Source organism: Capra hircus, assembly GCF_001704415.2.
Source record: "Capra hircus breed San Clemente chromosome X unlocalized genomic scaffold, ASM170441v1, whole genome shotgun sequence".
In the NCBI taxonomy this organism is placed as follows: Eukaryota; Metazoa; Chordata; class Mammalia; order Artiodactyla; family Bovidae; genus Capra; species Capra hircus.
The window spans coordinates 45,402,190-45,425,794 of record NW_017189516.1 but is presented as its reverse complement, the minus strand read 5'-3'; the positions used below and the strand labels follow the sequence as shown (position 1 = coordinate 45,425,794).

The 23,605-nt window shown below is 41.7% G+C and overlaps 1 protein-coding gene across 1 annotated transcript in view; it reads left to right on the top strand.

The window, feature by feature from the left end:
- The first annotated feature begins 7,476 nt into the window (after nucleotides 1–7,476).
- Nucleotides 7,477–23,605, top strand: part of POLA1 (DNA polymerase alpha 1, catalytic subunit) — a 283,316-nt gene continuing 267,187 nt past the window's right edge. The window contains exons 1-6 of the mRNA XM_013976637.2: nucleotides 7,477–7,738; nucleotides 12,480–12,604; nucleotides 15,055–15,151; nucleotides 17,017–17,097; nucleotides 21,855–21,970; nucleotides 22,700–22,762. Of these exons, the coding sequence (XP_013832091.2) occupies nucleotides 7,696–7,738; nucleotides 12,480–12,604; nucleotides 15,055–15,151; nucleotides 17,017–17,097; nucleotides 21,855–21,970; nucleotides 22,700–22,762 (525 nt within the window). The 5' untranslated portion in view covers nucleotides 7,477–7,695. The remainder of the gene's footprint in view (nucleotides 7,739–12,479; nucleotides 12,605–15,054; nucleotides 15,152–17,016; nucleotides 17,098–21,854; nucleotides 21,971–22,699; nucleotides 22,763–23,605) is intronic.

The following is a 23,605-nucleotide window of genomic DNA, read 5'->3' as shown; positions in this document are numbered from 1 at the left end:
AAAGTCATAGACTGAGAGAAAATATTTGCTAAGCACATATTTATAAGGGACTTTTATTTAAGATATATAAAAGTTCTTGTAATTTAATAATTGGACAAACAACTCAATTAAAAAAAATTGGCAACAGATTTGAACAAATAATTCATCAAAGAATGTAGACAAGAGATGACCAAGTGACTTCTCATTTCTGCTTTTGCTTTTACAGTGCATGGGACATTGTCACTACCATCCCTTACATCAAGAAAAATGTGGATGAATCAGTGTCTTTTCTTAGACAAGAAAATTCTCAAAAAGAATTGGGAAAATGGCAAAACACCATCTCTGAAGTTGGAAACATAGGCACATATGGAGAATCACAGGTGAGATCTGCTTACCTGAAACTATAATCTGGTGGGAACACTTAAATGCCAATTTTAAACTGCCGGAGGCTGAGTATGGACTAGCATGAAATTAAGAAATTCCTAGAGTGAGGACCGCACAGTTCTGTGGACTTTTTCTCTAGGAACCCCACCAGATTGTCACCTTGAGAATCTGAGAAAAATGCCCTGGGAGCTGTGGCAAGGGGAAAAGGAAGAATAACCATCAGGAAATCCTTCCAGAATCTTCTCTGTCACAAAGGCCTACTCTCTAGAGGAAAGACTTGGTCAGAGAACAAGACTTTGTCAAAGGGCAACTCTAAAATATTATCCTAGCTTGGGGAAGGGAATTTCAGCTCTCTCTGGCTGTTCTCTCTCTTTCACCTGAAGAAAAATAAAAATAACCAGAGTCAACAAGAGAAAAGACTTGGAGGAAATAGATTGCAGCTAAAGAAAGGAGTATGAGAACCATATCAAGATACCAGTAGGAGAAAAAAAGAGAAAACAGGCAGAAGAAATATCTGAAGTGACAGTGGCCAAGAACTTTCCAAATAATGTATCATTACTATGATTAAAAGAAAACCACAGACCCAGGAAGGTCAGAAAATACCAAACAGGATAAATACCAAAACAAACTAAAAACCAATACCTAGGAACATCATATTCAAACTGTAACAAGGAAACAACTCCCCTTAAAAAAAAAAAAAACCCAACTCCAAACCAAACAAACAAACAAACAAACAAAAAAAACCCAAACCAACCAACCAAACAAACAAAATACAAAGGACAAGGTAAAACTCTTGAAGGGAGCCAGAGGTGGGGAGTAGAGTGTGGGAAACTTCACTTATAGAAGAATAAGGTTGAGCATTACAGTGGGCTTCTCATTGGAAACCAGAACAACAGCAAGTGTTTGGAGACCCAGTTTCCAATGTAGGGTTGGGGCTCTTTCCCATAATAACAAACAATTCCTGGACACCAGTAAGGTGTCACAAGGGACAGGAAGAGAGGACTGGGGAATACTCGCTTATAATGTAGCTGCCCTACACATAGAGCAGTATGATGATAGGTGGACTTACATTATTTTAAAATGTATGTTGAAAACTTTTGCGTGCATGCTAAGTCACTTCAGTCGTGTCTGACTGTGACTCTGTGGACTGTAGCCCACCAGACCCCTCTGTCCATGGGATTCTCCAGGTAAGAGTACTGGAGTGGGTTGCTGTACCCTCCTCCAGGGGATCTTCCCAACCCAGGGATTGAACCCATGTCTCTTATGTCTCCTGTGTTGGCAGGCAGGTTCTTTACCACTAGTGCCACCTGGGAAGCCCTGTAAACCTTAGGGCAACCACTAAAAAAGTTCTTAAAAAAAGAAGTATAAATGATATACCAAGACAGGAGATAAAATAGAATCATATAAAATGCTTCATTAAACCCAGAGACAGAGGAAAAGATAGAAACAAAGAACAAAGAGAAACAAAGAACAAACATATCCAAGAGAAAACAATTGCAAATAGCTAGGAAGCGCAAGAAAGACACTTGTCATTAGTCATCAGGGAAGTGCAAATTAAAACTCACAATGAGATACTAATATATAATCACTAGCATGGAAATTAAAATAAAAACTGATAGTTTCTGGAGAGGATGTAGAACTGAATCTCTTATACTCTACTGATGGGAACGTGAAATAGTACAGCCACTTTGGAAAAACAGTTTCTCAAGTTTATTTCAAAATTAAACATATACTTTTTTTTCTTTTGCCTTTTCATACTGTTCATGACGTTTTCAAGGTAAGAATACAGGAGTGATCGGCCATTCCTTTGCTGAGAAATACTGAGGGCAGGAGAAAAGAGCAACAGAGGATGAAATGGTTGGATGGCATCACCGACTCAAGGGATATGAATTTGAGCAAACTCTGGGAGATGGTGAAGGACGGGAAAACCCAGCGTGTTGCAGTTCAGGGGGTCGAAAACAGCTGGACAGGACTTAGCGACTAAACAACAAAACATGTACTTACCACATGACTCAGCAATTCCATTTCTAAGTCTTTACCCAAGAGAAATGAGTCTGTACAAAGATCTGTACACAAAATTATAGAAGTAAGGAACAGACTAGTGGTTACCAGTGGTTAACGATCTCTAGAGATTGAAATGTCCTGTATCTTGACTGTATCAGTGCCGATATCATAGTTGTGATACAGTTTTGCAAGATGTTGCCAGTGGGAGACCCTGGGTAAAGGATACATTTTCTATATTAATTTCCCTGCATTGGCAACAAGGAATCTTAATTACGGGATCAACCGTAAGTCCCCCTCCCTTTTTAAAAAATCACTCCTCTACCCTTTCTCTTTGGTAGCCAGAAGTTTGTTTTCTGTGTCTGTGATTCTTTTTCTGTTTGGTGAATGAGTTCATTTGTACAATTTTTAGAGTCCATATGCAAGTCATATCATATGGTATTTGTCTTTGTCTGATTTACTTCACTTAGTATGATAATCTCTAGGTTCATCCAGGATGATCTTTTCAAGCAGATGATTATAAAATGGATTACTGCCTGGGGAAAATATTAATGATTGTTTGGCCAAGTTGTCTCACTGGCAGAAATTATTCAGTAAGAGTTAAGGACAAAGGCAAATGAAACATAAGTTATCTCTGCTGTGGCAGGAACACAGAGGGTGAAACCAAGTAGGACCCTATGGGCTTCCTGGGCACAAAAGTCTTTCTGTGTCCCCCAGTTCTGATTTCCCTGCACTGCCTCGACTGTCACCCCGAGTATTGAGTCACACCACGGTGGAACGTGTGACAACCCTGTGGGAAAGCCTCGAGGGAATAGTCTTGATTCAGCCTCCATGACCTTCCCTTAGTTCCAATGGGCAGATTCAAACAGTTGCTAACTAGGGAAGGGAGGGAATGTGGAGACCAAGGAGGAGCAGCCAAGAAACAGTGGTGCAGCCTTGGGGCAAGATCTTGGTGGTCATGTTGGATCTTTAGTTCTCCAACCAGAGATTGAACTTGCACCTCCTGCAATGGAAGTGCAGTGTCTTAACCAACAGACTGACAGGGAAGTCCCAGACTTGGTTCCTACTGATGACAGATGCTTAACAATGGGGGTAGTTTCACATTGTTTCTAATAAATCTAGTGTTAGCCTTGCCTAAGAGTCTTTTAGGTATCCCAGACACCATTCAGTTCATAGGAAGTCACAGCGTTAAATGTTGTAAGATACTAAAGAGTGAAAGTCTCTCAAATAGATTGAAAATCAGCCTTCCTTCCTCACAGAAAGAGGTGTGTCCAGGTATGTTGTTGCTGGTGTTTAGTCGTTAAGTCATGTCCAACTCTTTGCAACCTCATCTGCCCATGGGATTTCCCAGGCAAGAATACTGGAGTGGGTTGCCATTTCCTTCTCTAGGGATCTTCCCAACCCACAGATTGAACCCGCATCTCCTGCATTGGCAGATGGATTCTTTACCACTGAGCCACCAGGGAAGCCCGTGTCCAAGCATATGTGACCACATATTGTTCAACCGGATATTTATGTCTGGGTTAACCATCCTGCTGGTGACTCTAAATGATTTAGCAACGCCTTGTCTTGCCCACTTACTCTTGACTTTGGCTTCACATTGGAATCCCATCCTCAGAGATTCTGATTTAGTAGGTCCAGGGGGCACTGGAATTTTGAATAACTGCTCAGATGATTCTAATTTGCGACCAAAGTTGAGAACCACTGCTCTAAGCTATGTAGGATACTATGCATGCTAAGTCACTTCAGTCTTGTCCGACTCTTTGAGACCACATGGACTGTAGCCCGCCAGACTCCTCTGTCCATGGGATTCTCCAGGCAAGAATACTGGAGTGGGTTGCTATGCCTTCCTCCAGGGTTATAGAATACTGGCCATATGTAAATTGAGAAACCCTCATGCTGCCATCCTCTGCTAAAATTCACTATTGACTGACTATACCATCAATGTTCTAACTCATAATTCTTTCTTAATTGCTCCAATACCTGTAATAATTCCCAGAAGAATTCTGGTTTTCCATTCCCACGTTTTAGTTCATGCTTCTGGTTTAAAAGATTTTGAAGCATTAGTACAGCTATTTGTTTTTTGGGGCGGGTTTTATTCACGTTGATGTTGCATGTTTATGCTATGAGCCAGGGCTCAATTATCACAAAAGTTTTGTCCGTTGGTCAATAATTCATGTTGAATCACTTGAGGGCATGGCTCTCACTTTGTTCTCTGGGGGTGTGGGGGAAGTGGAACCAAGACCATTGTGCATTAGTGGGGTTTGAGAAAAGGGTTCAGATGTATTGGCCTCAGTGGTTAAAGATAATTCTACATAAAATCTAGAAAGAATTCTCATTGGAAGTTCTTGGTTTAGCTAGTGTTCTCTAGGTAAGATATACATGCCTATGTCTCTGGTCTACAATAAGTGAGTTTGCATACATTGTATGCATTGTACCAAAAACCAGAATCTAATGTCGCTTTTAAAAATATTTTTATTTATTTGGCTTCACTGGGTCTCAGTTGTGGCACAGGTTCTTTAGTTGCAGCATGTGGGATCTAGTTCCCTAAGCAGGGATTGAACCCAGGCCCCCTGCATTGGGAGTGCAGTCGTAGCCACTGGACTGCTAGGGAAGTCCCTCTCAGTTCAGTTCAGTCCAGTCACTCAGTCGTGTCCGACACTTTGTGATTCCATGAACTGCAGCATGTCAGGCCTCCCTGTCCATCACCAACTCCCGGAGTTTACCCAAACTCATGTCCATTGAGTTGGTGATGCCATCCAACCATCTCATCCTCTGTCATCCCCTTCTCCTCCTGCCTTCAATCTTTCCCAGCATCAGGGTCTTTTCAAATGAGTCAGCTCTTCGCATCTGGTGGCCAAAGCGTTGGAGTTTCAGCTTCAACATCAGTCCTTCCAATGAACACCCAGGACTGATCTCCCTTAGGATGGACTGATCAGATCTCCTTGCAGTCCAAAGGACTCTCAAGAGTCTTCTCCAACAGCACAGTTCAAAAGCATTAATTCTTTGGCATTCAGCTTTCTTCACAGTCCAACTCTCACATCCATACATGACTGCTGGAAAAACCGTAGCCTTGACTAGATGGACCTTTGTTGGCAAAGTAATGTCCCTGCTTTTCAATACGCTATCTAGGCTGGTCATAACTTTTCTTCCAAGGAGTAAGCGTGTTTTAATTTCTTGGCTGAAACCACCATCTGCAGTGATTTTCAGTTCAGTTCAGTTCAGCTCAGTTGCTCAGTCGTGTCCGACTCTTTGCAACCCCATGAATCGCAGCATGCCAGGCCTCCCTGTCCATCCAAAATAAAGTCAGATATGCAGATGACACCACCCTTATGGCAGAAAGTGAAGAGGAACTAAAAAGCCTCTTGATGAAAGTGAAAGAGGAGAGTGAAAAAGTTGGCTTAAAGCTCAACATTCAGAAAACTAAGATCATGGCATCTGGTCCCATCACTTCATGGGAAATAGATGGGGAAGCAGTGGAAACAGTGTCAGACTTTATTTTGGGGGACTCCAAAATCACTGCAGATGGTGACTGCAGCCATGAAATTAAAAGACACTTACTCCTTGGAAGGAAAGTTATGACCAACCTAGACAGCATATTGAAAAGCAGAGACATTTCTTTGCCAACAAAGGTCCGTCTAGTCAAGGCTATGGTTTTTTCCAGTAGTCATGTATGGAGGTGGGAGTTGGACTGTGAAGAAAGCTGAGTGCCAAAGAATTGATGCTTTTGAACTGTGGTGTTGGAGAAGACTCTTGAGAGTCCCTTGGACTGCAAGATCCAACCAGTCCATTCTGAAGGAGATCAGTCCTGGTGTTCTTTGAAAGGAATGATGCTAAAGCTGAAACTCCAATACTTTGGCCACCTCAGGCGAAGAGTTGACTCATTTGCAAAGACTTTGATGCTGGGAGGGATTGGGGGCAGGAGGAGAAGGGGACAACAGAGGATGAGATGGCTGGATGGCATCACCGACATGATGGACATGAGTTTGAGTGAACTCCAGGAGTTGGTGATGGACAGGGAGGCCTGGCGTGCTGCAATTCATGGGGTCTCAAAGAGTCGGACACGACTGAGCAACTGAACGGACTGAAAATAAAGTCAGCCACTGTTTCCACTGTTTCCCCATCTATTTACCGTGAAGTGATGGGACCGGATGCTATGGTCTTCATTTTCTGAATGTTGAGCTTTAAGCCAACTTTTTCATTCTCCTCTTTCACTTTCATCAAGAGGCTATTCAGTCCCTCTTCACTTTCTGCCTTAAGGGTGGTGTCATCTGCATATCTGAGGTTATTGATATTTCTCCAGGCAATCTTGATTCCAGCTTGTGCTTCCTCCAGCCCAGCATTTCTCATGATGTACTCTGCATAGAAGTTAAATAAGCAGGGTGACAATATACAGCCTTGACGTACTCCTTTTCCTATTTGGAATCAATCTGTTGTTCCATGTCCAGATCTAACTGTTGCTTCCTGACCTGCATACAGGTTTCTCAAGAGGCAGGTCAGGTGGTCTGGTATTCCCATCTCTTTCAAAATTTTCCAGAGTTTTTTGTGAAAATAAACTCCCTCTCATGTCCCCCTTTTTTTCTCTAATTTCCTTTTACTGTTTCATAACATTGACATTTTCCAGGAGCCCAGGCCAGATTTTTATAGATTAATCTAAGTTTTAAATACATCTGATTGTTTCTCCATGGTTAGATTCAGGCATTTATTTGCAAGAAGACTATGTAGGTGATGTTATTTGTTCCGAAAGGCATCACATCCGGAGGCCCCGAATTGGTGATGGTACTTTTGATCTTTTGGTTAAGTTGGTGCATATACCATAAATCACACAGCGACTGTGCTAGAACTCAGAGAAACAAAGTATCAGGTAAGACTCCCAGTGCGCAGCAGGAGGCAGTCGTTTTTCCCAGGCTCCTCAGAAACTCGTTCAACCACGCCCACCCTGCTGCCGCCCGCGCCTCTTTTGTCGGAAAATCAACCCTCAGAACCAGGAAGCCCCTGCTCCAACGCGCGGAAATCGTTCCCTAGCAGCATGGGTGCGCCTGCGCAGTGAGTTTTCAGGCGGCTCTTTTTCAGCGCCCGACCGCTTCCTTTTCCTGCTCTTAACTGCCGCCCCCCCCGCTAGCTCTTTTCCCTAAGGGGTCATAACCGGGCGCCAAATGCGCGCCCGCGGGAAGGCCGAGGGTGGGGCGCCGCGCTTCGCGGCAAGTCGGTGGACTTTCGGGCGGAAGTCCGTAGCCTCTGGAGCCTCTGATTGGCTTTCTGGGTGGTGCCTGTCTCGGCCCCCGCTCTAGTTTCGGGCTGGTTGGCGCGGAATCGGAAGACTCCGGGACCATGGCGCCCTTGCATGGCGAGGATTGCGAGCCGGGGGCGAACGGTGAGAGATGGCCCCGCGCGCAGGGTCCCGGGCTGGGAGTGCGGAGACTGTGGCATAATCGCGGGTTGTGGGAACTCTTGTATTTTTTCTCAGGAAGGCGCGCCTCCGGGTTGCTCCTCGCGTCTCTTTGGGCGCGGACCTCGGACGTCCAGGGCTGGAACCCATCAGGCCTCGGACAGGGCTTCCTTGCAGGGCCGTCGGGTCCTGGCAAACCCGAGTAACTCTCTGCGGCGCTTTTTGTTTGGGAGGCTGCCTCACCACTGTCACTGCGGGTCTCCGCACTTGTCTGCCTCTTTATTTCTTCTGGTGACTTTCATCCCACGTGCTGGGCACACACCTTCGCTGCAGTGACCCCGGTGGGACAGTCTTTACAAAGTATTTCTTTACTCCCGCTGGGAGTGCTGGGAAGGTTGTTACATGGTAACGAAGCAGGAAAGAAAGCTGTCACCTGAAAATACACACGCGTTTTGTCTTTTTTTAGGTAATGAGTTTCTGCTTTACCCATTAACGATTTTTCTTTCAGGGTCTGTGGAAAGTTCTTAAAGGGCCGCATAGAAATAGTGCTCATCAACTAGTCATCTGAGGTGAAGCTTCTAAAAAAAATGCTTCAGTTTAGCAGCATTTCGCCTGCCCTGTATATTACTCCGTTTTCAGTGGTAATCTTGTTTCCAAAAATAGAATATAGAAATGTAAATGGATTTTTCTGATTTTTGAGCAGTGTGCAGCTTCAGTGAACTTCTTACTTAAAATCAGGTGCTTCACTCTCTTAGCTCAAGCGTCACATCTCCTGTCACTCAAATACATCACCATTAATGAGAATTTGCGTCCTAATCAGATTCTTTTGCATTCCCCTAGTTGTGAATCACAGATTTCAATTTGTTCTTCTAGCCTTTCGCTTTTTAAGACAATTTGTTTTGGAGAGTCGACTAGCCTGGATTACAAATGGGATGTAGGATGTGAGTACGTGAGTAGTCTTTACAGTCCTCCATCAGTGACATGCCACTAAGCCCTTTCTTCACCCTAAAAACTGTTCCTCCTCCGTGAACATCAAGAAATCACTCTTCAGAGGACACTGCAATCTTGAAATCCCTCTTAAGTCATGGTGTTGATTAAGTAGTGGCTGGGACTTGTGACTGGAATTTTTCTTTTCCTGCTAAGTTTGAAAGATTGTCACCAGAAAGACTTGCAGACTCTTGTCTGTCTGTTTTGGGGGAGGGTGGCGGGTATTCCAGATGTAATTATGAACCAGACTTTTAAACTTCAGTAACTGGGGTTTTTTTAATGCTAATTCTTTTTGGCTAATTTACCTACTTGAAGCATTAGAACATATACCAAAAAGGAAAATTTAAGTTTTTTTTTCCCCCTTAAGTGTTAGAAGGTGGGCTGGCAGTAAAAAGCTGAAAGGTCTATAAGTAGCTGCTACTGTGTATGAAATGGATCAGGGAGAGTTTAATGACTTAAAAAAGCAGGTACAGTGGTTCATTCAGCAAATATTTGTTGTGTACCTTCCAGGTATAGGCATTCTATCAGGCTCTCGTGTTATAGTGGTAGGTAAGTTGGATATGGTTTTTGTCTTCATGGAATTGAGATGGTAAACTTGTAATTATATGTGGTGCTGTACTGAGGCTTCCCTGAATCAGTGGCTTTGCTTTATTTTTGGTTTCTAGAAGCTAGATCCTGTTAGTACTTAGTGTGGGCTGTCAGCGTATGTGTGTGTGATTATGCTGCATCTCTTCACATACACATTGAATGAGTTTGTTCTGTATTGCTGAGTACAAAGTAAGCCAGGTATTTTCATTTAATTCTAAACTTTATGAAGCAGACATGATTATACCCATTTCACGTATGAGGACCCTGAGGCTGTGGCTTAGTCTCAGTCAGTGGGTGTACTCTATAGGAACCAACTCTAGTTGACTGAAACTGAACAGGAATTTATCAGGAGAGTGTCATGGTGTTCAGAACCTCTGGAGAGCCAGTCTCTGAGCAGTGTAGCTAGGAACAGTGCTTCAAATCATGCCCCCAAAGTGGTTCATTGAGGAGTTTACTGCCAACCATGGCAAGTGCTTGAAGTTAGAGCCTTCAGGTACCCTGGGACATTGCTGGCACTGTTGTTCCAGGTACTCAATCCTCCTGTAGCTGTTGCTACTTCTAGAATCTTCTGTTAGTCCTCCCCCTTTCCTTGTCATTGCTAGCTTCTGATTTAAAGTCTGAGCAGATGTTTGTAATTGGAGGACCTATTTTATATACCCATGCCCTAGCTGCAGGGGCATAAGGGAGGAGGGATTTCACAGTTTCAATACTGGGCAACTTAAAAAAAATAAGACACCTGGCCACCATGGCTCAGAAAGGTTAACCGGTTGTCTCATGTCGCCCAGTAAGTGACAGAGCCTGGTTGTGTTGCTGCTTCTAATCTCCATTTTCCCATTCTGTGCTCTCATGTCCAGCTTACCTTCCACACTGACTTCCTCTTGGTTTCAGAATACACCTTACATTTTCATCCCTTTGTAGTTTGGCTCATGCCTTTTCCTTTGCTTGCGCCCCCTTGTTGCCCTGTACTCTGAGAGTGAAGTTCTGTTCGTCTTTCTGTGTTGGAAACCTCCCCTTGTGAAGCCTTGTCTGATTTCCCAGGCAAAATTAATGGCTCCCTTTTCTATGTGTCCTCAGTACCGGGTTCTTACCTCTCATATGGCACGATCTTTATATGATGGTGGGAGCCTCAGGTCTTTTTGCTTTCCTTGACTGGGAGCCCCTTGAGGACTCGCAACTTTGTCTTATTTGTAATTGTACCCCAAACTCTTAGAGTGGCGCATCGTTGCCTGTGGAGTAAGTCTCTTTGAAAACCTATAGATTTTGTCAGGATAATCTGACAAAGGAGTCAGGGGGATCTTGAATGGAATACACTGAGGCCAGCTTTTCACTCCCAGGGGTCATATTCAGTAATCTCCAAAACCTTGTTGTGTAGGTCTGCTCACAATTTTTTGAAGTCATTTGAGTGACACTCAAGATTTTGTGGCTGTCATCATTAAGTACCTGCATTCCTTAATGCTTTTCTGAAAATGGATTTAAAAGTCAAATGTGAAAGTCAAACAATAGACTGAGATATTATAAGTAGAGATTCCATTTCCAGCTAGAAAAAAAAGTATTTGTAGTTATGTGTCACCTTTAAGACAGGTGAACAACAGTTGAAACTGTTGCAACAGTTGAAACTATTGTAACAGTTTATTGCCAGCACTTGGTACATGTTCTGTAAATTTCATCTGTTGCAGTCAACACTTAGTCAAAGAGCTGAATGTTGTTATGAACATTCCAGTGGGGTTGGAGCTTTTAGGATGCGTGTTATCAATACTTCTCCTTTTCTGTGCTTACTTATTTTTATAAAGTAATTAGCACCAAATACAATACAATATTCAATTTCACAGACATAGGTGGCAGTCATGCTGAGCCTCAACTCGTGGCTGGCAGGCGGCACTGTCTTGCTTGCTTTGGGTGTTCATCAGCTGGCGTATGAAAGTCTTCATTCTGTGGGTGAAATCTTTTCGGTAACTGTGTGAGGTGGTCAGTTTATGATGACCCAAAGCGTGCATCATTCAAAAGTTGAATGACTGACCAGTGAGGCCCTCTGGTACTTCATTAATTTTCCACAAAACACATTTTAATCTTTGTGTTTTTCATCGTCATCCTCTTAGGTTGTAACCAGCAGCATGAGATCTGGAAATCAGTGATGGAAATCAAGAATCTCCTTGGTCATCTTGGTTAAATCCTCCCAACCCCCAATTTATCCTTCCTTTGAAATTCTAGGCATTTTATCTGTACTTCTGTTGGGGCATGTGTTTCTTCTAAAAGTTGTTCTATAGTTAGCTGCTATTTACAGGCATACCTCGCTTTATTGTGCTTTAGATACTGCACTTAAAAAATTTTCTTAAACAAATTGAAGGTTGTGGCAACCCTGCATCGAGCAAGTTTGTTGGCACCATTTCCCCAACAGGCTTCGCTTATTACTTCATGTCCCTGTGTTACATTTTGGGAATTCTCACATTTTAAAATATTTGTTACAGTGACTTGTGATCAGGGATCTTGGATGTTACTACTACAACTCACTGAAGGCTCAAATTATGGTTAACATTTTTAGCAATCAAGAATTTTTGAAGATACAATGCTTTTGCACACTTAATAGACTATAGTATAGTGTAAGCATAACTTTTATATGCCCTGGGAAATTTTTAAAAATTCACATGGTTCACTTGATTCTAATATTCACTTTATTGGTTATGGTCTGGAACTGAACCCGCTAGTATCTCTGATGTCTGCCAGGAATCTCCCCTGTCAGATTTTAAGTTCTGTGAGTCTGGGGCCCTGTCTTATCTTTGTGTCTCTCAGAGGGGCAGGTAATTTGTAAAGAGCAGGTGCTCCTCAAAGCCTTTCAAATGTTGATTAATAGAATACAAAATGAATTGTCCTTTTATAATCACTTAATGGCCTGTCATTTTGCTTGGAAAGGTTATGGACTAGGCTGGTCTCCCTTGAGTGTCTCCAGGGGATATAAGTTGAATTTGGAAGTTTTCTCCTAGAGGAAAAAAAATAACAGTTGCTTCAGCTGAGAATTTCCGCAGAGCCACAGGAGCTGCAGATTTTGTATACACTGAACTCGTATATTACTACAGGCTAAAAACTGTTGCTTTGTTTTTGAGGGAAAATGGCTGACAATTTTATAATGTCTCAAATAAATTTGGCTTCTTTTCAGCTGTGTCAGATTCCAGGAATTTTGTAGCTTCCCGATCCCGGAGAGAGAAGAAATCAAAGAAAGGGCGACAGGAAGCTCTGGAAAGACTGAAAAGGGCAAAAGCTGGTGAGAAGTATAAATATGAAGTAAGTAACCATTTTTTTCCCTCTGTGATACATCTAATTCATGGCCTGTAAGTAATCTTATGTCACCTTTGTTGCTGATTAGAAGTATGCATATATTTCAAGTTTCTTGTAATAGTGGTTTCTTAATCTCAAGCACACTTGAGTATGAGGCAGATTTACAGGTTTTGGGAGACTACTCACCCCTTAAAGTTCCTGTGAGGTACCTTACCGATGCTTTTAAAATCCTGAAATGAAAGTAGTCATGTTTTTTTTGCCTTATTAAGTTCACTGCATCTCTGCTGAGTTCCGTGGCTCTTTTGAGGGAACTTTGAGATGCTTTTGCTTTACTTAAGAGGTGCTGAGCAGTGTAGCTGACTGAGCGCTGCTTCTCCTTGGAGAGAACTATACTTCGTAATCGCATATGCAAGCCCCCTGGTGGGGGCTTGGACCTCCCTTCTGCTGTGTCCTGCGTGGAGGACTGAATGTGATGTCCTTTTGGCTCTTTCCTTCTACCCACTATTGATGGCCTGGTAAAAAAGCAGAGTGGCTACCATCTGCACAACATTGTCGAGCGTCACCTCCAGGGTGCTCCCTAAATATTAATATCTTCATAGCCTCATGGCTGGAAAGCCATTAATTAATATGAGAAAATAATAATGATAATAACAGCAACTAATGCAGTTTTTCAGCTAACACTGTTCTATGTGCTTTAACAAACATGTTCCATTGTTTAATCTTTCCAATAATCATCTGAAGTTAGACACTATGATTAACAGCATTTCTCATGGAAGGTATCTGAGGTCACAGTGGCAGAGCCTTGATTGGAACCCAGGCAGCCTGGTTTGAGAATATGCCTGTTAACCGTGGCCCGTTCTGTATTGGGCTATTAAGCAAGTAGAAGAGGATTCTTGTCATTTGGCACCATTCCTTCAAGTTAAGGGAGTCAGCCGGATCATAAAGGGTTGCTAAAAGGATTACAGTAAATCATGAGTAAAGCATTTTTAATGTAGGTACTTCTGTAAAGGAGTTCTGTGGGGCATTTCAGATGTTGACACAATGTGACTGATTTCCCATTAATCACTGATGTTAATGGCATGGCTCTAAGAGTTCAAGCTGAGCAGTAGCAGTGTTTTAGAGATTGAGTCAAAATGACTTTTTAACTCAAAATGATTTTTAAAAGTAGTTTTCTGGTGTCTTTTTGATAGTCTGTAAATGAGTTGCTTAAATGAGAGGCAGAGTATGCCTAATAGACTTCAGGCAACAAAACTAACCTTGCCAGTTCCCTCTCCCCTGGAAGAGAACATTGGTCAGTACAGTAGTATTAGTTGGACCAGTTTGTGCTTGGGTTGTCAAAAAACTTAATTTGGTAGGGCAGGTAATTTCTGTTACCAAGTAATCAAAGTCCTAATCAGTATTTGCCAGTGATCCCTGTAGAGCAAATTAAACAGGAGGTGACAGCTAAGCCTAATCCTGCAATTACTATAAGCCCTGTAGGTGTGGCAGAAATCCAGTCAACTCTGCCCATCAGGCTCTCCAAGCTCTGTGTCCAGGTGTTTTTTCCCCTAGAGTCTTAGGTCTTCAGATGGAGCTGGTCGTTTCTTCCACCCCTCACTTGGAAAGGCAGAACTGTCAAGAGAAGAGGGGGATTTTTAGCAGGGTATGTTTAAGTTCTTGATAACCAGCCCACCAAATTCTCACCTGGGACATTAATGGCCTGTCACCATGGCAGCTGTGGCAGTGGTGTGTGTCTCTGTGCTTTAACTGTGCTTAGCTGGTCTGCTCTCTTCGTGTCAGTGGTTGGCGGAATTCTGGCCTTCTGAGGGTCAGGCAGCCTGCGTAATTACCGGTCTTGCCACTCTGCACTTGCACTTGGTTTTTGACACCCCAAAATGGTTAGGGATCAGTGGTGATACAAACAAGGATTACTCTAAAACCATTTGTAGTGCACCTATAGAATATAGACTGTGTTTGTTTTCCTGGTTTTTGGAGGGGGATGGATGGGGGAGATTTTGGAATTTCATTTGATCAGTTGAACAGTTATGGAGATTACTGTCTTTTTGGGGGGCACCATCAGCTAGCGGAAAGGGAGGCAGCATGTCTCACAGGTTTGCCAAGTACAGGAGAAACCAATCTCGAAATTACAAATGACTAATCCCCAAAGCAGCTAATGAAGAATTGGCTATAATTCAGTTTGTTTTTTATGAAGTAGATGAGTAATTGATGGTGTGACAAGTGTATTATGCTAATGGAATCATTTAATATCTTATGTTAACACCCACCTAAAAGGAATACTAAGTTAATTGATGTCTATTTAAGGAAAACCCTGCAGTGGTGTTGAATGTCAGAACTCATGATTTGGTTGCAGCTAACTCCTTCAGGCTGCCATTCCACTTTGAATTTGACAATTTTTTCATCAGAATTGTTTAACACTTTCACTCCACTTGAGCTTTCTCAAACTTGTATGATGGCAGGTAGAGGACTTCACGAGTGTTTATGAAGAAGTTGATGAGGAACAGTACTCGAAGCTGGTCCAGGCCCGCCAGGATGACGACTGGATCGTGGATGACGGTATGTGGGAAGAAGCCACCTGCCAGACACTGTGTCAGTAGCTTTTCACAAGTTCTTATGCAGCAGAGTTGTTTCTTTGCTTGGGCAGGTAGATGTAAGGCACCTTTGGTTTGGATTTTTCTTAAATGCATGATTTGAGGGTGTGGAAGCAGAACAATGGAAAGTTTTATCAAGGGGCATTTTGGAGAAACCAGACATACACCTCAGACTATAGTATAAATCCTCCAGGAAGTGACTGTGTAGGAGTTTGGAGGAATCTCACACCTGTGGGCTGTCTCCATGTGATGGGGTAGAGGAAAATATGTCACAGAATGGCTGTGAGGATTACACAAGACTGTACTCATGAAGAGTGACTTGGACACTGGAAAGCCCTGGGTAGACATAGGCTGGTCCCCATATTCTTATAGCCCTTCTGGAAAGCTCGGTGGTTCCTGTTTATGGGATGTGACTTCTTGGGTGTGTGAGTGCCAACCACGCAGCAGAGAAAGGGGGTGTAGACTGCGCCTGCCACTGTTTATGTTCCTATTTCTGTAATTGGACTTGGCTATATTCCCAACTTGAACTTGCAGACTAAATTGCTTTTCTGGACTTCTGGTGATCTTTATTCTTTTTATTCTTCTGGTAGAGTAGAAGTTGGAGAAGGCAATGGCAACCCACTCCAGTACTCTTGCCTGGAAACTCCCATGGATGGAGGAGCCTGGTAGGCTTCAGTCCATAGGTTTGCGAAGAGTCAGACACGACTGAGCAACTTCACTTTCACTTTTCACTTTCATGCATTGGAGAAGGAAATGGCAACCCACTCCATTGTTCTTTCCTGGAGAATCCCAGGGATGGCAGAGCCTGGTGGGCTGCCGTCTGTGGGGTCGCACAGAGTCGGACAAGACTGCAGTGACTTAGCAGCAGCAGCAGCAGAGTAGAAGTACTATAAAGCATCCTATTGTGGCAAACTTTGATCCTGTGGGCCAAATTATTTCCTAGTTCATATAAATAGGCATAGTATATAGCTGATCCTTGAACAGCATGGGTTTAAACTGCTTCAGTTCAGTTCAGTTCAGTCGTTCAGTTGTGTCCAACTCTTTGCGACCCCATGAATTGCAGCATGCCAGGCCTCCCTGTCCATCACCAACTCCTGGAGTTCACTCAAACTCACGTCCATAGAGTCGGTGATGCCATCCAGCCATCTCATCCTCTGTCATCCCTTTCTCCTCCTGCCCCCAATCCCTCCCAGCATCAGAATCTTTTCCAATGAGTCAACTCTTCGCATGAGGTGGCCAAAGTACTAGAGTTTCAGCTTTAGCATCATTCCTTCCAAAGAACACCCAGGGCTGACCTCCTTCAGAATGGACTGGTTGGATCTCCTTGCAGTCCAGAAGACTCTCAAGAGTCTTCTCCAACACCACAGTTCAAAAGCATCAATTCTTCAGCGCTCAGCCTTCTTCACAGTCCAGATATCACATCCATGCATGACCACTGGAAAAACCATAGCCTTTACTAGACGGATGTTTGTTGGCAAAGTTATATGTATGTGGCTATTTTTCGATAATAAATACAATAGTACTACACCATCTGTGGTTGTTTGAATCTACAGTTGTAGAGGAGCTGTAGATACTGATGGCTGACTGTAAGTTACATGTGGGTTAACTCCCAAGTTGTGTGAGGGTCAGCTGTATATCCTTTGGTTTTGACTCAGAAAACCTGTGTGAGGGCTGTGTTTCATCTGACTTTTGGTTGAACAGGATTCTGCTGCATTTTAAAATGACATGGACCAGGAGAACATCTGATTGGGGGTTTTTATTTTTTGTCATGGGCAAAATATTGGCTACGTTTAGAAATTTGATCCTAATAATGAAATTTTTTTCCTGCAGATGGTATTGGCTATGTGGAGGATGGCCGGGAAATTTTTGATGATGACCTTGAAGATGATGCTCTTGATTCCCATGAGAAAGGTACCTGCATTTTGTTTTTAAGAGGGCCATTTTGAGATTTAAGGAATTGTCTAAAATTTCAGATGACTTGGTACTTTGATACAGTTTCTTCAGGGGAAATGGACCTACCACAATTGTGTTTGAGTATAGAAAATGTTCTAATATTGAAAGAAATGTAGTTATGTAGAAAATTAAACACGGAAAGCAAAAACAACCAGGAAATGAAATTTCACATCTCTCTATCCAAAGAGTTTAGTCTTACTTATTTTAGAATTTTCCATGCTGTGGTCATTTTAGATTTGCTGATTTTGATGGCTACAAGCATAAGTGATGTCTTTTCATTCCTGCTGAAGTTACTTAGGATTTTAGCTCTTTGATAGAAGCACAGTACAATAACAAGGCTTCGATTTTCTGTTAACTTGCTTTGTTTAATTGAAATTTAAAACGATATGAATGAATGTGTTATATTCTCATAGCTATCACAATCATTGGCAAAAAAATTTTTGAGTCAACAAGCCCGATTTCGTTCCTGTAAAATGAGAGGTGGAAATTTTCTTCATGTTTTTTTTCATTTAGTTCATTATTACCACCAAGTGGTAGATCACTGGCCAACATTCTGTGGCTCACTTAGAGCTGGTTTATTTTAGAATAGCTTTACTGAGATAGAATTAACATACCATACAATTCCACTAAAGTCAACATTTTAGTGGCTTTTAGTATAGTCACAGTAGTACAGCCATCACCATGATGACTTTCCTTACCTCAGAAGGAAATCATACCTGTACTGTATAGCTCAAGCTAAGCATGCTAGGCTTTTACCTTTTTAATGAGTGTTTAAAGAAAGGAGAAAAGTGTAAAGAATATGCAACAGCTTAAGAGACGTGTGGCCACAAAGCCTGAAATCTGCTCTCTTACCCTTTTCAGAAAGTCTGGACCTTAATTTGTAGATTGTTGACATTGTGTGACATTTGTTTACTTTGTCCCTCCTCTACCTTCCCAGACATATACACACAGACTTTGTTTTTGGTGAATTTATTGAAACTAAGTTGTAGACAGCACGACACTTACCTCTCCATGCTTCAGTGGTGATCTCATAAGAACAAGGGCTTGTCTCCTTAGCTGCAGTACCATTTTCATGATATTATCTAAGATTTTATCCTGATTAAGATCCCCCAGTTAGTCCAATAATACCTTTTTTTTTTTTTTTTTTTTCCGACGCAAAAGCAAGAGAGTTTTTATTATCAAGCTCGAGCTGGGGCTCCCACCGTTACTGACGCAGCGGCTAAGGAGAGGAGCCCCGAGTTTTGGGTTACACTGCTTATATAGGGAATATTCAGGTGAAAGGGTAACAAAGGGGGTGTTCAGGCTGAAGGACTACTGATTGGTTACCCTCTTCTATAGGGTTGTGTGTGGATTTCTGATTGTTTTTTTTTTTTTTTTTGGTATGCAAAATTTTATTTATTTATTTATTTATTTTTTATTTATTTATTTTTTTTAAATTTTAAAATCTTTAATTCTTACATGCGTTCCCAAACATGAACCCCCCTCCCACCTCCCTCCCCACAACATCTCTCTGGGTCATCCCCATGCACCTGCCCCAAGCAAGCCAATAATACCTTTTATAGCTGTTTTTAAAAGTGCAGTCTCCACTTGGATTTTCATGTCTCTTTAGTCTTATTTAGCACAGAGCAGCACCATCCTTCCTCTCTTCCCCATCGGGTCTTTCATGACACTGACATTTTTAAAGGGACAAGGGAATTCCCTGGCTATCCAGTGGTTAGGATTTCACACTTTCACTGCCAACGGCATGGGTTCCATCCCTGATGGGGAAATAAGATCTAAGATCCTGCAAGCCACAAGTGTTTGGCTGAAAAAAAAAAAAAAGCCCACATAAACAAATCAAAACAGGAGCTCTAAAATTGTGGAAAAATTTCATCTCAAATGTTGACTCCTGTTCTTTCTTTTTATCCTGTTGTTCTTCTGCCTTATACCTGCTAATGTACACTGGTGATATTAAAGCCCCTTAGTGAAGCCTTCCTTGCTAGTCAAACCAGTATTGACCTTCTCTTTTGAGGTTCTTTATTAGGACCTGAATTTTGTTTACTAAACATTTTGACCATTGCCTATATTCGCTCTTCAAACTGCTCCAAATGATCTCTTGACAAAATTAAATTCCGCTTATGTTTTTTACAAATGTGATATATCTTTTCATATTCTTAGGCACATTAAAAAAATATAACAGATAATTTATCATCTGTGACATTTCGTGCATCAGCAGTGTTTGTACTCATGACCAGAACATTTTCTCATCCCAGATGGAAACCCATACTCATTAAGCAGTCATTCCTCAGTCTTCCTTCCCTCAGCTCTGGCAACTACTGATATGCTTTCTGTCTTTGGATTTGCCTGTTTTGAGTATTTCATAGAGTTGGGATTATGCAGTATGTGACTGTTTGTTTCTGGCCTGTTTCATTTAGCATAGTGTTTTCAAGGTTCATTCGTGTTACAGCATGAATCAGTATTTCATTCCTTTTCAGGGCTGAATACTATTAGATTGCAAGGATAGATCACATTTCATTTATTCATTTATTAGTTAATAGGCCACTTGGGTTGTTTCCTTCTTTCAGTTACTGTGAACAGCGCTGATATGAAGTTTCGTGTACCAGTTTTTGTTTGAACACTTGTTTTTAATTCTTTTGGGCATATGCCCAGAAATGGAATTCTGTATACATATTTCAATTTCATTTTCTTTCTTACACAGAAGATATTTTCTATAGATGCTTTTGTACTTGGCATTTTTTCACTTAAGAAGATATCCTGAAAATCACTTCATATCCACACTTAGAGACCATTCTTCCTTGCTTGCTCATTTCTGTATGGCTGCATAGTATTCCATCGATGGATGTATCATGGTTTGTTCAGATGGTTTTCTTGAGCGGACATTTAGATTTTCAGTAATTAGCTCTTGCAGATGATACCACATTGAATAACTGCATACGGTATTTTCCTCAGGGAAAATTTGTAGAGGTGGGATTGCTGGCTTAGAGAGTACATGCACATAAAGTTTCATGAGATATTGCCAAATTCTTCTCCATAGGAATTGTCCCATTTTACACTCCTGTGAGCAACATTTGAGTGTCCATTTAGACACCATGGCCTCTCCAAGAAAATGTATTGTCAAGCTTTTACAATTTTTGACCCTCTAATATATGAGAAATGACATTTGCATTTCTTTTACACTTGAAGTTGGGCATCTTGCATAAAACTTCATAGTTATATTTTTTTTAACATGAACCATGTGTTTATGTTTATTGCCCACATTCCCTTTGGGTTTTGCATTTTTTTAAGTTGTTTTTTTCCTCTGCAAAACATATTGCAAAATTTTTCTCCTCTTTGGTCTTTAAACCTATTTCTGATATAATTGCATTTATCATTCCTTTCTTTTTTCTTGCAGATGGATTTTGAATCATAGTTAGAAAGACTTTCCCCACAGCCAGGTTACAAGGAATTTGCCTTTTTTATTAAAGTACTTGTATAACTTCATTTTAAAAATTTTGACCTGTGATCTGTTTGGAGTTCACCTTGTGATTTGCAGGATCTTAGTTTCCAAACCAGGGATTGAACCTGGACCCCTGGTGGTGAAAGTACTGAGTCCTAACCACTGGACAACCAGGGACAATCCCATATGGTGTTTATACTGATTTATTTCTTTACAAATGGGTGAAAGTGACTCAGTTGTGTCTGACTCTTTGACCCCTTGGACTATAGCCTGCCAGGCTCATCTGTCCATGGAATTCTCCAGGCAAGAATACTGGAATGGGTTGCCATTCCCTTCTCCGGGGGCTCTTCCCAATCTAGGGATCGAACCCAGGTCTCCTGCATTGCAAGCAGATGATTTACCATCGAGCCCCCAGGGAAGCCACAAATGAGTAGCCAACACTATGAAAACGTTCATTTTTTTCTCAGTGATTTGAGATGTCACTTTTATTCTGTGTTAAATTTCCATAAGTAATTTGGGCTTCTTCTGGACTCCATATTGTATTTCATCTGGTCTGTCTGTCTGTTCATACACCACTGCCACACTAGGTTATCTATTCCCTCTAGGTCTTTCGTAGGTGCAGGCTGCTCTGGGATGAGTCAGAAAGCGAGAGTAAAATTGACAGTAGTAGAGGAGTTTGCAGGTAGTTTCTACGTGCCCAGAAGAGAAAACATATGGCAGAAGTTGTTCTTTATGGAGCAGATATCTGCATGCTGTTTAGTGTTGCTAGGACCTGTTTTTCCATGTCCAGTTACTGTTGCTCATAAAATGGAAACTAGGATGCTACAGTATCACAACCGGTAGTCTTCTTTATTCATAGTTCAGTTTTCTTGTCGGAGTCAGTATCACACTAAAATGATGATCTCATGAAGGCTGCAAAGCTAATCCCCTGGTTCCAGATGAGTTTGATCTTTTTATTTCTATAGGAAAATAAACCCCACCTTTTAAAAAGCTTTCTGTTCACATTAACAATAACGATCAAACAGTCTCAGTAACTCGGCTTGATATTTTACTGGTCTTTCTTCCATTTTTATAGTATCATTCAGTCCAAGTTTCCCTGAATTCAGCCCATTTAAAAGATTATTTCCTATGTACCTTGCATAAAATTTCAGTTTTGTGTTTTTAATTTTTAACATTTTGCTTGTCAGAGTCTCATATACAGAGGGCAGGTGACAATGCTTTTGGTTTTCCATTTTGATTTTTGCTGTTGCATGTTTCTAAATAAATTCTCTTCCAACAGGAAAAGATGATAAAGCATGCAACAAAGATAAGAGGACTGTCAAGAGGGCTGCTGTGACAAAACCGAACAACATCAAATCAATGTTCATTGCCAATGCTGGGAGGAAAACTGTAGATGTGAGTCTCATGTTTTCTTATAGTTGCCTCTTCCATTATGAAGCAAAGATTCCTGTTTGTTCATAGTTCACCTTTTTTGTCAGATTCCCTGTAGCTCTAAACAGATGATCTCCTGAAGGCTGCCAGGCTAGTCCCCTGGTTTCAGATGAGCTTGATCTTTGATTATATTTAACATTTGATTATATAGATAATAGATGCCCAGTATGTTTTTGTTTTGTTTTTTATTTTTTATATATTTTTTGGTCACACTGCATGGCTTGTGGGGTCTTAGTTCCCCGAACAGGGATCAAACCCAGGCCCTCTCAGTGAAAGTACCACATCCTAAGCACTGGACTGCCAGGGAGGTCCCAATATGTTTGAACTCAAATATTTGAGTGTTACTTTCCCAGTCTCAGTCACTAAGTTCAGTGTAGATTTCTAGGTAGATTGAGGCATCTCCTATCTCAGTGGTTGTAACTTGGAGATAAAAGAGAAAACCAGAAAGCTGAACTGACTGTGTTTATTTTGGTGATTAGCAGGAGGATTATGGAATGAAGCAGAAAACAGAGGGCAGGGCTTGGGGTTTAGGAGTTATATTCAGGTCAGTGGTGGTAAAGATCTGTGAATAGTAGAGAAGTCCTCAGAGTGAGGGTTGAAGAGTGACTGGCCAGGTTCTTCCTTTCCCTGATCCTTACTCTGAAAATGTGAAGTGCAGGACTTTCTCATTCTGTCTGCCTTTTTAATTTCCAGAAAGCTGTTGACTTGTCCAAGGATGATCTGTTAGGTGACATTCTACAGGACCTGAACACTGAGGTAAGTGAATCTCCAGGAGTTGTCAAATATTCAGGTGAACATGGGCTGAAGAAACAATTCAGTAATTAATATGAAACAGACTTATTGCTAGAATGCACAACAAAATCCAGTGACAACCCCACCACCAAAACCCCAACCAAAACAAACCTCCAAACCAAAACCAGCCCTTCAAATTGGTTTCTTCTCACCATTTTAGGTGAATAAGTTTGTAGCCACTCTAGGCTCTGTTGACTGTGGATTGGGCTGTGTGGGGCTGTGTTTGAGGTAGTCAGAATACACACGAGTCAGTGCTGGGAAGGCACGCTGCTTGTGCTCAGTTGCTGCCGTGTATGTGCCTGAAATAGATTGAAGCCTGTCAGTCTGCACAGTCAGGCGTGAGATCCTCGTCCTGAATTCCAAGTGGGAGTGAGGGAAGAGTTGGTGAGCTGTCCCTCGTACAACTCAGACAGGTTCAGCTGTACTGGAATTTACAATTGGGCTGTTTCACAGCAAGACTGAACTCTCAGTTAGAGATGTGCTTTTCTAAGTGATCCTTAATTAAAATGACTAACCAACACTGTGTAGTTCGGGCTCGACAGTTTTGAAATGTAATATTCTGTAAGGGTAAGGGAGAAGTATGTTAAGTTTTAAAAAGAAAAAAAATTGATGAGGGGTGGAGTCAGTATCTATTCTGGTTTTCTAGTGAGTCTGTGGTATTGTTACTATAGTAACCTCACTGCAGGAACATAGATCTGTCAGGGGAGCAGGGAGGGGAAAAAAGTGCTTTGCTTATTGGGCTTCATTGGGGGAAGAAATGTACTTTTTGTGTCTTGTGGTAACAAGCATGGCAGTGAATGTCTGTCT